This window comes from Cokeromyces recurvatus (genome assembly GCF_025118155.1).
Source record: "Cokeromyces recurvatus strain NRRL 2243 chromosome Unknown BX663scaffold_37, whole genome shotgun sequence".
NCBI lineage: Eukaryota > Fungi > Mucoromycota > Mucoromycetes > Mucorales > Mucoraceae > Cokeromyces > Cokeromyces recurvatus.
The window spans coordinates 47,744-63,666 of NW_026251423.1; the positions used below are offsets into that span (position 1 = coordinate 47,744).

The 15,923-nt window shown below is 31.9% G+C and overlaps 4 protein-coding genes across 4 annotated transcripts; 3 read left to right on the plus strand and 1 right to left on the minus strand.

Annotated features, from left to right (window-relative positions):
- Positions 1-5,090: 5,090 nt before the first annotated feature.
- BX663DRAFT_442598 (uncharacterized protein) lies at positions 5,091-5,579 on the plus strand (the record flags this gene model as incomplete). Its single annotated transcript, XM_051523519.1, has 2 exons — positions 5,091-5,443; positions 5,513-5,579. The coding sequence occupies 2 exons, from the start codon at positions 5,091-5,093 to the stop codon at positions 5,577-5,579; spliced, it is 420 nt and encodes a 139-aa protein (XP_051378672.1).
- Positions 5,580-5,740: 161 nt separating this feature from the next.
- BX663DRAFT_233062 (Dymeclin) lies at positions 5,741-7,794 on the plus strand. Its single transcript, XM_051521824.1, has 7 exons — positions 5,741-5,966; positions 6,033-6,433; positions 6,487-6,668; positions 6,735-6,869; positions 6,929-7,140; positions 7,198-7,549; positions 7,604-7,794. Exons 1-7 carry the CDS (start codon positions 5,956-5,958, stop codon positions 7,766-7,768), a joined length of 1,458 nt encoding a protein of 485 aa, XP_051378673.1. The 5' UTR covers positions 5,741-5,955; the 3' UTR covers positions 7,769-7,794.
- A 67-nt stretch (positions 7,795-7,861) lies between these two features.
- Positions 7,862-8,884, minus strand: BX663DRAFT_489802 (60S ribosomal protein L18ae; the record flags this gene model as incomplete). Its single annotated transcript, XM_051524923.1, has 5 exons — positions 7,862-8,070; positions 8,157-8,286; positions 8,358-8,518; positions 8,607-8,621; positions 8,875-8,884. The coding sequence occupies 5 exons, from the start codon at positions 8,882-8,884 to the stop codon at positions 7,862-7,864; spliced, it is 525 nt and encodes a 174-aa protein (XP_051378674.1).
- Positions 8,885-9,454: 570 nt separating this feature from the next.
- BX663DRAFT_442497 (P-loop containing nucleoside triphosphate hydrolase protein) lies at positions 9,455-12,283 on the plus strand (the record flags this gene model as incomplete). Its single annotated transcript, XM_051523514.1, has 7 exons — positions 9,455-9,591; positions 9,648-10,003; positions 10,082-10,296; positions 10,362-10,463; positions 10,527-10,644; positions 10,704-12,184; positions 12,242-12,283. 7 exons carry the CDS (start codon positions 9,455-9,457, stop codon positions 12,281-12,283), a joined length of 2,451 nt encoding a protein of 816 aa, XP_051378675.1.
- Between the last annotated feature and the right edge of the window lie 3,640 nt (positions 12,284-15,923).

The following is a 15,923-nucleotide window of genomic DNA, read 5'->3' on the forward strand; positions in this document are numbered from 1 at the left end:
AAAACAAATACATACAAATGTTAACCGTATAAAAAAAAAAAAAAAAGAAAAAATACAAGTATATCACGTGCCTGGCTGTTATCAAACAAATATATTTCTTAATTATTTATTTTTTGTTCCGCCTCTATTGATCTAATAAAGAAAAAAGGGCCTTTCTTAGTCTTAGTCTTTTTTTTTTTTTTTTTTTTTTTTCTTTAATCTCTTTACCTTCCTTCCTTCCTTCATTTAATTTACAGATAAAAAGATAATTACTTCAATTACATCATTTACAACTTCCCTAATACAAAACCAATCATAAACACAAACTTCCCAAAGAATATTTTCTGCTTTTAAAGCTAGTTTTAATAATAATAATAAAAATAAATGATTTTTTTTCTTTCCCGGTCTTCCTCCACAAAAATAAAAGATGCTTTAGTATATGACGACGTGATAAAGAGAAATAATGATAAAAAGAATACATGTTGAGTTTTGTCTTCAAGTTTGGTAATATCACCAGAAGTTTAGTTTGTGTCTGCCTGCTGATCATGGGATGATAGATCAAAAATAGTAGCCTCCCCCCCTTTTTTTTTTTTCATTAAGTCACCTCATTATCTATTGTCAGATATACAATCATTTTGCATGACTCTTAACTAATCTCTTACTCCCTTCGTTCCAGTTATAATAAAGGAATTAGTAACAATGCCTGTAAGTTGAGATAATTCATTCAATGTAACAGATAAAATTATGTACTGCAATCTTAGGCATACTAGAGTTTGGTGAGATTAAAAGGACAGCTTCTCTAAAAGAGTAATATAACTTTTAAAGAATCTCCGGTAATAGTAATCATCTTTTAAGGAGGAGCCACACAAAGGGTTTTAGTAGGATATTGATAAATATATATATATATATATGTATATGTATATGTATATATGTGTGCGTATAGAGTATATTCTACCACCACCACTACTACTACTATTATATATTTATATTTAGCGGAAAATTTGATAACCAACAGACAGTATCGTAACTTGTAAAAGATTAAAAAGAGGATACCAGAATCATAAATTGATTTTGGAAATTGCTGTTCTACCCCTCCCCCTCCCAAATTTTTGTATCTTTCTTTCAGCCCAGCAATAAGAACATTCATTATATGCATCTATAGTTTACATATCAATCATCGCATTTAACTGTCGTTTATGATTTATCTTGTTATCGTCATTGGGAAGTAACGAACTTATCTTATGTAATGCATTGACAGTTGCTCCCCCCTTGGATGTGTTTTATTCAATGTGACTCTTATTTTGTTTTATAGTGGATACATATTGAGTAATGAACAATAATTCTTTTTGTCTATTATTATAAAGATTCTTACAATGTATTACATGTCATATACGATGCTACAGCCAACATATATAATTAAAGTAAAAAGTATATACAGGGTATTATATATAAATAAATGTTATAAATAAATGTTATAATATAATGTGTTTATATAATATATTTATAGGTATGGAACAAAAAAAAAAAAAAAAAAAAAAGGAACAAACAAACAAAAGGAATATACATACTTCACTGACGCGACGAATTCAAAAATACTGGCATCCAAGAGGATCGTTTATCACGCTTATTAGATTCATCATCCATATTAACTGTTGCATTACCACCTCCTCTTAAAGGCTTTGCAATTCTACCAAAATTTAATCCAGACATTACAGGCTGATTTGTTTTCTGGGATCGAGCTTGCTCAAGTCTGTCTCTGACTGCTTGAATTTGTGCCTCAAACTTTTGATTTTGATGAATTAATTTTTCTTGTGCGTCTCCTAATAATGTTTCTAAGCTTTGAATACGTTCATTTCTAGCTATTAGCTTTCTTTCTGCTAAAGCTACTTCCTTTTTGAGTGAACTATTTTGTTCAACCAGCTAATATTTCGTGTAAGTACAAGTTAAATAAAAATGATCATTTTAAAGTATATTATATTACCTGCTTTTGAACGTTTGTTAATTGCTCAAGATTACGCTCGAGGAAGGCCATCTTCTTTTGTTGCGCTTTATTATTACTTGCTCTGAGTACATTATTATACTGCTCACGAGTTTCATCAAGTGATATTTCTAATTCAACTACTTTCTCACAACGTCCTTGAAGATCTCTCATTAAAGCCTTTTTCATCAATTCAAATTCTGCCAACTGCTGTGCCATCGTCTTTCGCATTCGATCAAGATCCTTTTCTTTTTCTGAAAGATTTGATACCTCCTTTGACGCTACCTTTTCAGAAAGTGCAACCTATATAATAGAGAATAAAGTCATTAACAAATATATTTAAAACGATATATATATATACACATATGTATATATTATTACCTGAAGTTCATCATTTGCTGCTTTCAAATCATTCATAGCAGCTACCAATCTGGTATGTTCATTGGTCTTCTTTTCTAAATCAACTCGAAGTTCTTCAATCTCTCTTTGCTGACTTTCTTTTTTTGCTATATATTGTTGTTCCAATTTAGACTTCAACGTGGAAATAGTTACTGCAATATCCTCATTCTTTTGTACTTGAGCTTCTTCTTCGGCAATTGTTCTATCAAGTAATTCCTCATACTCTTGTTCAAGTGTAGCAAATCGTGATTCTAATTCTGTCTTTTTCTTTTCAATTGAATTTTTTTCCTCTGTCAATAGTTGAATTTGCTTCATCTGTTCATCAACTAAAGTACGTGAATCTGTCAAATCATGCCTTAAACTCATCAGTTCATCCACTGTCATGCCATTGCCCTCTAACTCAAGTTTAACCAATGCATCACGAACCAATCGTTCTTTTTCATTTATTTCATTCGATACATCAAAGCCTGACATTATCTGTGCCATCTTCTCTGCTTTCTTCTTTTCTTTATCACTTTGCACAAAATCACGCTGTTGTTGCTTCATTTCGACTAAATTACGTTTTAACTCGTCAAGTTCAGAAATCAGCTCCGCATTGGCTTCCTTTAGGGAATCCACTGTGATAGCATTCTCCTTGGATTCATATGAAATCTTTTGAAGCTGTAATCGTAGATTATTTAATTCAGAAGTCATTGTTTGGTTTTCTTGAGTTACTGATTGCTCTTGTTCCTTATAATAACTCATTTCTTCTTTTAAGGACTCGAGTAGTTTTTCTCGATTTACAAGTTCAGTCTCCTTTTCAGCAATTTGATCCATCAATTCATTTTCACGTCTCAAAAATTCGTCACGTTCATCCTTTTCAAGAACAATGGCAGGTGTTGCAGGTCTTGATAGCTCCTCTTGTAACAATAGAGAAGAGGGACTTCGAACACCTGATACAGCTTCACCTCGTGTGACTTTATCCATTGTCACCCATTTATCTTCAGGCACAACAGCACCCGATCTCCATATTGAAATTTCCCCTTCAAGAGCGCCAATATAATTTTTGAAGGTCACCGTTTCCGTTTTAATTTTCTTGAGAAGTGCTTTAAGTTCTGCAGGACTGAGGTCAACATTAACTTTAGCCTTGTTCTTAATCGTTTTCGCTCTCATACCAAATCGTAAAGTAGATAATGTTTCAGCCTCATTATATGACGAAGGGGAACAGTTAATAATGAGTGTTGTTCGCGAGTTACCACCCAATGATTCTTGTAAAATACGAGTCAATTTGGAATCTCGATAAGGAATATGACTAGACTTTTTAGATTTTATAATACATTAAGTGTAAGTTTGTTTAAAAGATTTCAAAAAAAAAAAAAAAAAAAAAATGATGATGAAGAAGGAAAAAAAAAAAAAAGCTCACCTTTCCATCTGTTAAGGCATTGATAACCATACCAAGTGCGGTCAATGACTTATTGATTTTTTTAGCTTCCTCTAATGTTTGCCCTGATGCCCCTGTTTTACCCACTTTTTCAGAACCTGCTAAATCTACAAGATAGAGTTTACCACTCCTTGCTGCACCAGTGTCAATATTCTTTTGAGTTATAGTGACGACGACAATTGAGTGACTACGAGAACTTTCTGCATTCATATTTGTAGATGCAACAACACGGTTACTACTACCATTTCTCATTACTTCATACACATCTTCAGAAGATCCCACATAAACTTCTAACAACCCTTTAACATAAACACCGTGTGTTTTATCCTCATGAATAGGTAAATTATCCATAGAAGCTAAAATGACAAGATTTTAATTCTTCCATCATCATAAGAGCACATATGATATATACTTACGATTTAACAAATCTCGTACTTTCTCCATATAAATTTCCATATATGAAACTTTCACAGTAAATTCTAAATTACTGGGAGCAGCCATGATGCTATCAAATATTTGACCAACAATTCGAGGAATAATACCTTTTGTATTTCCGTCATCAATATCAGCGCCCTAACAAATAAATTCAACCATTCCATACACTGTATTTTATATGTCTTTATAGATTTTTACCATCATCGTATATGTTTTACCAGAACCAGTTTGACCATAAGCAAATACAGTGCCATTATAACCGGCAACGACATCTAATTATAATTTAATTTATTATTTAAAAAAATAAAAATAAAAATAAAAATATTTGAATACCGAAAAAAATAAATAAATAAATAATAACTAAAAAAGCTTTAACTTACCATCAACAATCGTCTTGATTGAGTATTCAAAGACATCTTGTTGAGGAGTATTCATTCCGAATACTTTATCAAAAGCAAATGATCCCTGAAAGTCTTTGCCCTAAAAGAGATAGGTGAGTTGCTGTTTTAGCCCTGAATTTTTTTTTTCTTACGTTAAACTCGAGCTGTGTGCCCTCTTCATCAATGTCAATAATAGGTACACCACCTTCTCTTATTTCTAAAGAGTTTTGAGGTCTAAAACGACAGACAACTTTAATGTTGTTTGACATTTTATTTTATTTTTTTTATGTACGATTATAAAAGAAAGAAAGAAAGAAAAGAGGGAAAAAAAATACTAAAAATGGAGTGCCAATAAATTATTATTTTATAGTTATTACAAACGCGATATTTTCTTTATTTATTGCTGTTATTTTTTATTTTATTTTATATATTTATTTATTTACTTTTTTTTTTTTTTTTTTTTTTTTTTTTTTTTTTTTTAAAAAAAAAAGGATAGAAAATGGAGCCACATAGTATTCCATCACTCTTGACTGCACCCAATAAAACTTTAATTGCATCATCCTCAAATTCAAGGAGGCCTTCAAATACAAACGTCAATGACACGAATAGCGATATACTTTCTCGTAGTCCCTCGCTTGAACTTTCGGACTCCTTTTCAGTTCTTAGTTTTACACCTATAAAACAGCATCCTACCAATAATAATAACTTGAAGACATCACCTACAATAGAGCAACATTATCATCCTTTTTTCTCTAGTTCTCAACTTGCTTTTATCAAACCTATTTGTTCAAATAGAGTCATAGATAACTGGAACTTTTTGTCTTTGGAGAAATATTCTGCATCACATAATTCGTAAGCTACAAATTCATAGATGTATTTATTATATTCATTTAAAATTTTCCTTGTTTTTATGATTACTAGACAAGATGCTTATGATTTGGAAATGAGCACTTTAGGCTTATCTATTGAACTAGGTAATTTGTTGTAGTTTGACATTTACCTTCTAGTTTTATTTAAGTGTCTAATTTATTTATTTATTTATTTTTTTTTAGCTGCTAATAATACAAGAACACATAATTTCAACAAGCTAATAAATCAGTTGTTGCAATTATTGAAGGACTTGCAAGCTAATTTTCAATAGTAATTTATTTTCAAAAGCTTGCCATTAATGCGGTTATTAAAACTTTTTCCTTGTTAGTTCTATTCCAATTGAGACATATAATGCTTTACTTTTGGTTCGAATCTTTCTAAAACATTTTGCTGGTAATTTAACAGATAAGGAAATTATTGAGCAGTTAGAAGATAGTCCAACTGAACATAAAGGCGAGCAGCTGATAGAATATTTACTTTACTTTTTAATAAACATGGACCCCAGGTAAGGTTATAAATAGTATAAAAGTTTGCTTATCGATATCTCTAATTTAATTTTCTGCTGATATAGTGTCAACTACTCGACTTACGAATTTTATACTGAAATTCTCAATACCTTTCTTGTCCTTTTCTCCACTCAACTTCGACAGTCTAATCTTAAACAGCAACTTAATTACTTTTTGAATATTTTATTGACAAAGTTCGGTAAAAGAGCAGAGACGATGGTAGCTCGTTTATTAGAGAACATAATTGAACAAAGGCCACCTCCACCTCAGTCATCAAGTGTGATGCATACCGCTTACAATTATTTTTTTGCGGCTCGAGCGAATACATCCTATGTCGATGCAAGTCCAGTTGCTGATCGTAGTCTTTTAATATTACTATTGTTAGGTTCGCAACCTGCCAAAAATGATAATAGTGAATGGACCAAGTCATATAGATTAGCGATTGCCAATCTAAGTGATCATCATGGTATGTACAGAATGTAGAATAAACATTTACGATTATTTATTTATTTGTATTAGTGATATCAAGTGATATTGATGGTTGTGATAGAAAGATGCATTTGATTTCATTCAAGAATTTATTTCAGATATTTAGTAAATCATTGCACTCAGAGGAAAAGATGCTTTTATTTTATTTAATCTTAGTAGAAAATGAAGCATTCCGAGTCTATGTACTGTCAAGGATAGATCAGGAAACTATTGTAAGTAGCTTATGAAAATACACAAATAGTTTAGTTTTTTTTTTTAAAGCCTAACTTTTACCTTAGTTTCTACCCATGTTAAAATTAATTTATGAATCGATGGAAGCTGGCAAGACAAGGTACTCTCAGGTTTATATCTTGATGGTTATCATTTTGATCTTAAGTCAAGACGATGTAAATAATGAAGCTATTCAAAAGATTGTAAGTGAAAACAAAAAAAAAAAATAAAAACTTTACGATTTACCTATTTGACTTCATAGATCGTGCATAATACTACTTGGTTTACAGAGAGACCGTTATTAAAGTCAATTTCTTTGGGTGGATTAATGACATTAGTATTAATTCGAGTTTTACAGTTAAATTTATCACATCAAAAGGATATCTATTTACATACAACTTCTTTAGCCATCTTGATGAATATGTCTAATACTATGTCTGATATGCATGCAAACGTAGCGCAACGATTTATTAGGTATATTCAATAATAACAGATAACACTCATGCTCACTCAAACTTTATTACCTCTTAGTTTATTTGAATTGTTAGCAAGAAGATATATCAAATTAACAGAAAAGCAGACAATGCCAGATGCTATTGTTTATGAGGATATTTTAGTACTTTTACTTGAAATAATCAACTCAACTTTATCTCATCGACTGAAACATAATTCACAACTTGTATATGCCCTTTTACAAAAGCGTGAAATATTTAATCCCTTCCAAAATCACCCCAGATTTTCTGATTTAGTGACTAATTTGGAACAAATTATCTATCATTTTAATACAAGAGTATCAGAGGCTAATCTAAGGGCGCCTTCTTCGAATGAAGTCTTGAAATTAATTGAACAGGCATCACGTACTTGGTCTAACCAAAAACTAATAGTAAGTTATCCACTTGATTGAATACACTTACTTTTACTGAATCATCCTTTATAGTCACTGCAAACACTTAAATTTCATTATAAAGAAGAGCAAGATTCATATGAATTTTTTATACCCTATATTTGGGCACTGGTCCAACGACGTTCTTTCATTTACTGGAGTGAAGAAAAGTGTCATATAATTGATAACTATCATTTAATGAATGAAGAAACTGAATAATAATTCTTAATAAAAAAAAAAAAGAAAAGAGAAAAAGAGAAAATTATGAGCCTATATCATTATTTTTTTAATGTATGCAAATAAAAAAATAAATTAATAGAAAGTAGTGGGTCTCTTGGCAATGAAGAGAGCACGGTGCTTCTTGTTGACGTTGGCAAGACGGTGAGGCAAGGGGAAAGAAAGCTTGGGAGTCAAGAGTTGCTTAATGTATTGACGACGAACGTCAGCATCCTTGATTTCAGCAACGCGAATGATTTGAACAGATCTGAAACGAGCACGATGACGAGCAGCCATGTCTTGGTCTAATTTAATATAATAATAATAATTATTAATTTTTCAATTTCTTTTTTTTTACACTTCATTTTTAATATTTCACTCTTCTACTTACAGCATTGTTCAACGGCATCAACACGACGCAAAGCACGGTATTCCTTGTACATGTTATGAGTACCAGAACGAGAATCATAACGAATCCAGATACCGAAGTTCTTGATTTGCTCAGGACGCTTTTCAGAGATCTACAATATCGTTTTTAGAAATAATTATAAATTATCCTATTTTTTTAACATTATAAACTTTGAATACTTACAACATTGACAGAGACAATCTCACCAGCAGCCTTCTTAACCTTACGGAGCTTCTTCAAGAAGTACCAGAAACGAGACTTGGCAACAACAACGTTAGGAGCGAAGATACGCATGCGGAAGAGCTTGGGAGCAGACTCTTGAGCAGAAGGGAGTTTACGACCAACTACCTTTTATTCATTAATAAATAAATATAATGTCAATTTAAGTACATTATAAATAATAATTAATTATTGTTGTTTTTTTTTCTTTACCTGGTATTCGTGGAACTAATGAACAATGAATTTTTTTTTAAAAAAAAAGATGGAATAATTAATACATATTATACTCCGAATTATGCTTCATGTCAAATTGAAGAGAAAGAAAAAAAAAAGGAGAAGAGAATGAGTTTAATCTTCAAATTGGAAAAATAAAGTTAGCGTAAAGCTGATTTGTAATTTGAACAATGTAATTTAAATTTCGAAAATGATTGTTATATAGGTATAACATATGCAATTCCATAAATTCTTCATTTAGATTTACATTTTGACATGCAGTCGTTGTTATTATGAATGCTGGTCAAAGTATGTTGATCCTATTTCGTTATTTAAATAGACTGTATATTATTCGATGTGATAGATGGATGAATGGATGGATGGATGGATGGATGTATGAATCCATCATTTCATGATTAATCCATGATTATTTCTTGTTGTCTCACAAATATCAGCTATCTTTCTCTCCTCCTTTTATCCATTCTCTTCTTCTTATTTTTTTCTTTAAAAAAAAAGTAACTTACTCTAGCCATCTTGCCTATATAGAGAAAGAGAAGGAGGATTTTACTTTCAATGTCCTTTTTACTTTACATGGTCATTTGCGCCTACATAGCACCAGAGTCTGCTGGGTTTAAAATTAATAATCGGATATTAAAAAAATGGATCCCTTATTGCCTGTAAGATCACTCATTTACAAAGTTTTTTTTTTTTTTTTTATTTTCATTAAAATGTTCAGATCAAAAGGTGGTCGAAAGGGAAACCATCGTAGACATACAAATAGTTTATTAGGCGATCTTGAAAGAAAGTTAAATAATCATGTTAAACAATACCAAGAAAATAATAAGGACATGTCACTTCCTATTGTCCTCGATTATTGCGTTAAGGCAGATCCTAAATTAACAAGAACAAGTAAGAAAATACTTGAGGATGTACTTGAAAAAGTACTTGATAATCTTGAAACAAATCAATCATCATCGAATGATCTGTAAAATTGACAAGATTTAAGTTAGTCTTACATATAATAAACTAACATTTTATTAGTATTGAATCTGGTGAAGATGAAGATGCACTAGCCGAACATGCCTTGGTGAGTGATGAGCAACAGTCGTGGTTAATTAATTATTTACCCCCCAGTATGATCTTAACTAACAGTTTTCCCATTAACCAGCCTACTCAAGAGAATAATGCTATGAATCGATCTGTTACTAATTTATGGAATTTACATAAAACTGCATCAGGAGCATCAACACCTATTAATAATCCTTCAACGCCTATTAATAATCCTTCAACACCCATCAATGAAGAAACACCTGATGAAACTAACATTGAGCCATTACCTAATAAATCCAAAAAAAGAACTAAACATACGAAGGATTCATCTTCAAAGCGATCTAAAAGTAAGTCAATTCTGTATACATTTGTGTATATATGTGTATACTCTTTTTTACTTAATTTTTTTTTGTTTTGTTTTCAAGTTTCAGAAACAAGAGAGGCGCCTTTTATTCCTAGTGCAAAATTATCAGATCTAGGAGGCATTGATCATTGTATTGAAGAAATTATGGAATTAATTGCTATGCCTTTAGCACACCCAGAAGTGTATATTCATACTGGAGTTCAACCACCTCGAGGTGTATTACTTCATGGACCTCCTGGTTGTGGTAAAACTAGATTAGCACACGCTATTGCTGGTGTAAGTTATAAAAAAAAAATTATACAAAAAAATAATAATTACAAACTGATATAACAAATATTTAGGAATTAGGGGTTCCATTTTTTAATATCTCTGCTCCTTCTATTGTATCAGGTATGTCAGGTGAATCAGAAAAAAAGATTCGTGAAGTGTTTGAAGAAGCCAAGGTAAATATTTTTCTTTTCTAGAAATATAATATATAAAAATGAAATTAACTCAACTTAATAAAGGAAAATGCGCCTTGTTTACTTTTCATTGATGAAATTGATGCGATCACACCTAAAAGAGAAACTGCACAAAGAGAAATGGAGCGTAGAATTGTTGCTCAACTATTAACTTGCATGGATGGTAAATGAGTTAAATCTTATATGTTATAATTAGATTTTAACGCACTATTATCCGTTTAGATTTATCTTGGGATAAATGTGATAACAAACCAGTTATGATTATTGGCGCAACAAATCGACCTGATTCATTAGATGCTGCACTTCGTCGAGCTGGTAGATTCGATAGAGAAATTAGTATGGGCGTACCTGATGAAAAGGCACGAGAAAAAATTTTAACGGTTTTAGCATCAAAGCTTCGTCTTTCTGGTGATTTTGATTTTGCTGAACTTGCAAGGGCTACACCAGGATATGTGGGAGCTGACCTTCAAGCTTTAGTGACCACTGCAGGTGTTATTGCTGTGAAGCGTATTTTTAAGCATTTGCAAGCGAATAGAGTATTGATGAATCAGGATAATGAGGAGAAAGAAGAGAAAGAGGAGAAGGAGAGTAGTAGTAGTTATTCAGAAACTATCAAAGATGACAATCAAATGGATATTGATGATACCACTTTGACAAATGAGATCACTGCTGCTATTACAAAAGAGACAACGATTACAGATGAGCCTATTCAAACAACATCTGTTGAAGAATTTGAATCGCAAACACCTTTAGAACAAATTAGAAACATATCTGATTTTATTAAACATAAGCAGCCTTTAACAGAAGCACAACTTGAATCCTTAGCTATTACTCATGAAGATTTCAAACATGCTCTCAAGAAGGTTCAACCTTCTTCTAAGCGAGAAGGCTTTGCTACTGTACCTGACGTTACATGGGATGATATTGGTGCACTTCAATTTGTACGTGATGAATTACGTATGGCTGTTGTTGAGCCGATCAATCATCCCGAATTCTTTGAACGTGTTGGTATTACCAATCCAGCTGGTGTTCTCCTCTGGGGTCCACCAGGTTGTGGTAAGACCTTGTTGGCTAAAGCTGTTGCTAATGAAAGTAATACAAATTTTATCTCTGTAAAGGGACCTGAATTATTAAATAAATACGTCGGTGAAAGTGAACGTGGCGTTCGACAAGTTTTTGCACGAGCACGAGCCTCTTCTCCCTGTGTCATTTTCTTTGATGAACTTGATGCACTTTGCTCTCGAAGAGATGATCAACAAACAGATGCCTCAGCACGTGTTGTTAACACACTTTTAACAGAACTTGATGGTGTTGAGAATCGTAGTCAAGTCTATGTGATTGCTGCTACCAATAGACCAGATATGATTGATCCAGCTATGCTACGTCCCGGAAGACTTGATAAGTTACTTTATGTTGAATTACCAACACCTTCAGAGCGTTTAGATATTTTGAAAAAATTAAGTAAAAAGACACCATTAGGACCTGATGTAGACCTTGAAGAAATTGCAAATGATTCACGTTGCGAAGGATTTTCAGGTGCAGATCTCGCATCCCTTGTCCGAGAAAGTGCTGTTGCCTCACTTCGATCTAACTTTTATTCAGCAGGCGTAATTAACATTGAAGCTAAAGCTGAAGAGATTTTTGTGACTAAGAAGGACTTTGATATGGCATTTACTAAAGTATCACCTTCTGTTTTACCTCAAGTATGCTTAAGAAATGAAAAAAAAAAAAAAGAATTCCTAACTAATTTTTTTTATTAGGACAAAATTGCATTTGATAGACTTAGAAAGAAATATGGATAAACTTTACATGATTTTCAATTTTATAAAAGAATATGAATTTTGTTCTTGTACTATGTATATATAAAGCAAAGAAAAAAATAAGATAATAAAAGGAATTCTTTAATCAATAATATTGAATTTTCAATTATATGTATACATTAAATAGCTTAACATTCAAACTTAACATAATATATTAGTCATTTAAAACAAATAAATGTTTTAAATGACGGTAAAATACTCTTAAAAATGGGAGAGAAAGAGAGGTTTTAGTAATACAACCAGTACGATGGATATTGTCGGTAGTTGAGAAATAATTGTCGCAAAAGAAATTTCAATTTGTCGTTTTAGGAAAAGCGTATTGTCGCATCAGATTAGCTTAAATTGTCATAGTGTTTTCCTCTTCCTGAGCTCTTCTTTTTGTTTAATACTTTTTTTTGTTTTTTTTTTGGGTTGAGTCATGGAGAGATCTTTTTAGTACGGAGATGGGTGCGATAACCTGTACGACGAGAAGGGTACGAAAGTTTATGATCCAATGGAGGGTGTCTCTAACTGAGATAACGCAATCCTAATGTGGCTTTTGAAAGACTAACCTATCAAAGCACTTGGAGAAAATTAAAACTGCCTGAGAAGATTGTTGTAGAAAAGATAGCAAAGAATACAGAAAGTACAATGACAGGAAACGAGATGACTTTATTGACAGAATAATTGAAAGTGCTCAGGAAAGAGGCCTAACTACCCAGTTCACATGAGAACTTGGGATTAAACTACGTGTGACTCAAGATGGTGGAAAATGTACAGAGAAACGGAAGAAGTGCCTTACAAAAAGTCTTCTATAAGTTCTAGTCCTCAGTCTTCTTTTACCGACGATCACAACGACTTTTTTTGAGGAATCTACTGGACGATAACACTCCCCCTCCCCTCCCAGCATGCTGTGGGTAATATAGTGGGGAGGGGGGGAGTTTAGCTGAACAATTCGAAAACTTTAGCATCTCAAAATCTCAACTCAATAATCACCTTAAAAACAACCTGTCTTTGACTATCAAAAAGCCCATTTTCGAAGCAGAAGCAAGAAATAATGAGACAAACTTGCAGAAAAGATATGATTGGTTTATGGAATAGAAGGACACAGAATTGTGATTTTATAGGCGAGTCAGGGTTCAGTATCAACATGAAGAACAATTACGCTAGATCCCCCGCCGGATCTCATGCTGTAGTTATGATTTCAAAGACAAGGGCAACTTCTCACACGGTTATAGATGCCATACATCCTACCGGTGTTATTCACGTAGTACTGAAGAAGCCACCTCCCAAAAAAATAAACGCCTGCCAAACCAAAGAAAAGCAGAAAGGATAATAAAGGTAGGAAGAGAGCCGCATCCGACAATAACAAGAGTGAAGTAATAGAGACATCTTATGAAGAAGCCTCTCCAATATCCAAAGGCACAACCACCCTTCATTTCATCAAATTCATCAATGCGCTTCTGGATATTACGAATCTTGATCCAAATTTAAAGGGCAACTACCTAGTTTTGGATAATTGTACTATTCATAAGAGTCATCCAATGAGACGAGAAATCAAAAGTAAAGGATACAAAATCATGTTCTTGCCTCCATGCTCGCCTGAGATCGACCCTATTAAGCAGTTTTGGTCATTAGTGAAAGGAAAGTTGAAGCGCAGTCGTTTTATGACGGAGGAAGATTTGTCTGGCAGAATTGCTGACGCTTGCAATCAGGTACATGCAAGTGACCTTGAAGGCTTTGCTATATCATCAAAGAGTAAAATTTGTGATGGTATGTAATAAAAGAAAGGAAAATAAAAAGAAAATGATAAAAGAAGTATAGTTTGAGACTTGTTTATTTAATGAAAAGAAAGAATAAAATAAAATAAAATGAAAGAATTAAAGATTTTTTTTTTCAAATATTATTTTGTGTCTACACAACTTCTTGTATTTATACTAATGAATCCTGAATCAAAGAAATAAAAATAGCTCTCAAAGAACATGAGTCATGAAACAGTGTTAGTATTCAGATATACATTGTGTTGATTCAAGAGACTGATCTATAGATTATCTATTGCGTGTTATAATGATCTAATTGTATGTTCCTGATATTTTTTATATTTTTATTTCATTGAATGGATCAAAGACGACCTGAATCTTTTATCAAGGTTATAAAAATAAATATTCGGAAATGATACGATGTCTTATAGTTGATACATTTAGATGATCGGATGTCAATAAGTTTTGTATTATGTACAAGATGTTATATACAGAGTTTTATTTTATATTCAGGCTTATAGTTTATCCTGTATTATTTAATTCATCTATTATAATATTACTTATGCTTATATCCAGAGCTTGTTCTATAACAACCATGAGGTCGTGTAATCGAATTAGCGTCGACGAAGGTTTCCCCCCACAGCGCCCCAGAAACTTTTGTGATTTTTATTTCCTTATTTCTTTCTTTAAGACAATCTTTAGAAGAAGTTTATTTTAGTGTAGTTTAAGATGAATAAGATAACATTAAGACAATTTACTCTATAATATAAGTAAAAAAAGAAAAAGTCGAGTATTGTAGAAGGGTTCAAGTTAGCGATAAATAGTGAGGGCATCAACATATAAATTATGAAAAGAAGACATCGAGTAGCAAGAAGCATCGTACATAATAAAAGATGGCAGTAGTTTCTTATTATATGTACGTTCACATCATGTACATTAATTTTAGTCAATTTATAGATTTTCCTTTAATTAATCCATATAATGAGACAAATTCATTGAAGGATCAATTACCCTTTATATTCTTTATGATGAAGTCAATGCTCATCCAAGAGCAATACATAACCGACAAGAACCTCAAAACAATAATGACCTTCGTTAATATTGCACTAAAAGACTGTATCTAACAGTATCGTTTTCCAAAAACGTGTTGTTACGTTTTATAAATAATGTCAAATGACAACCTTTTTTGTTTTCATGATAGGCTTCAAGAATACGTTTCTTGTATTAAGTGTCATTATACCATCCGTAGATACGATACTGAGGAGTAAAGGACTTGTCTTTGTGGAAAATTTTGTAATAAAAAGAATAAGATTCCTTTGCAAAGACTGAGATATTTCAACAACCTCTTTTCGATGAATCGGTCAAGCCTCTCTTCAGTCTTTATATATATAACTACTCAATAATCAATACCCAAAGAAAATTTTCTTTGGAAAAAATTATGCTGAAAAAAAAACCACTAGTTGGAAAACCAAAGTTAGTTTGTTTTCAGATAAAATAATGATGACAAGGCTTGAAACAACTTCAAGTTATACTCTAAAGATGAACAGTCTTTTGTACAGCAATTAGATTATGAATGCTCTTTATGAATGTTGACTAGTTTTAGTCTTATTCCGACAATGTACATTCTAGTGATGCTGAATTTATTTAACCATGTAGAATTTACCTTAAGAGTAAAGAAATCTTAGGGAAAATATACAATAGTCTTTTTAATATTTATACACTGTGCTATTATAGACTTTCACCACTTTTTTATATACGCTTAATTATTAAATATTATTAGAGAAGCAACTTTATTATAAAACACGATTTTATTAAATTGATTTTTTTTTTTCATTTTTATTGATATTATAAAAAAAGATGCTTTTCTTAGTTCTCAAATCTCT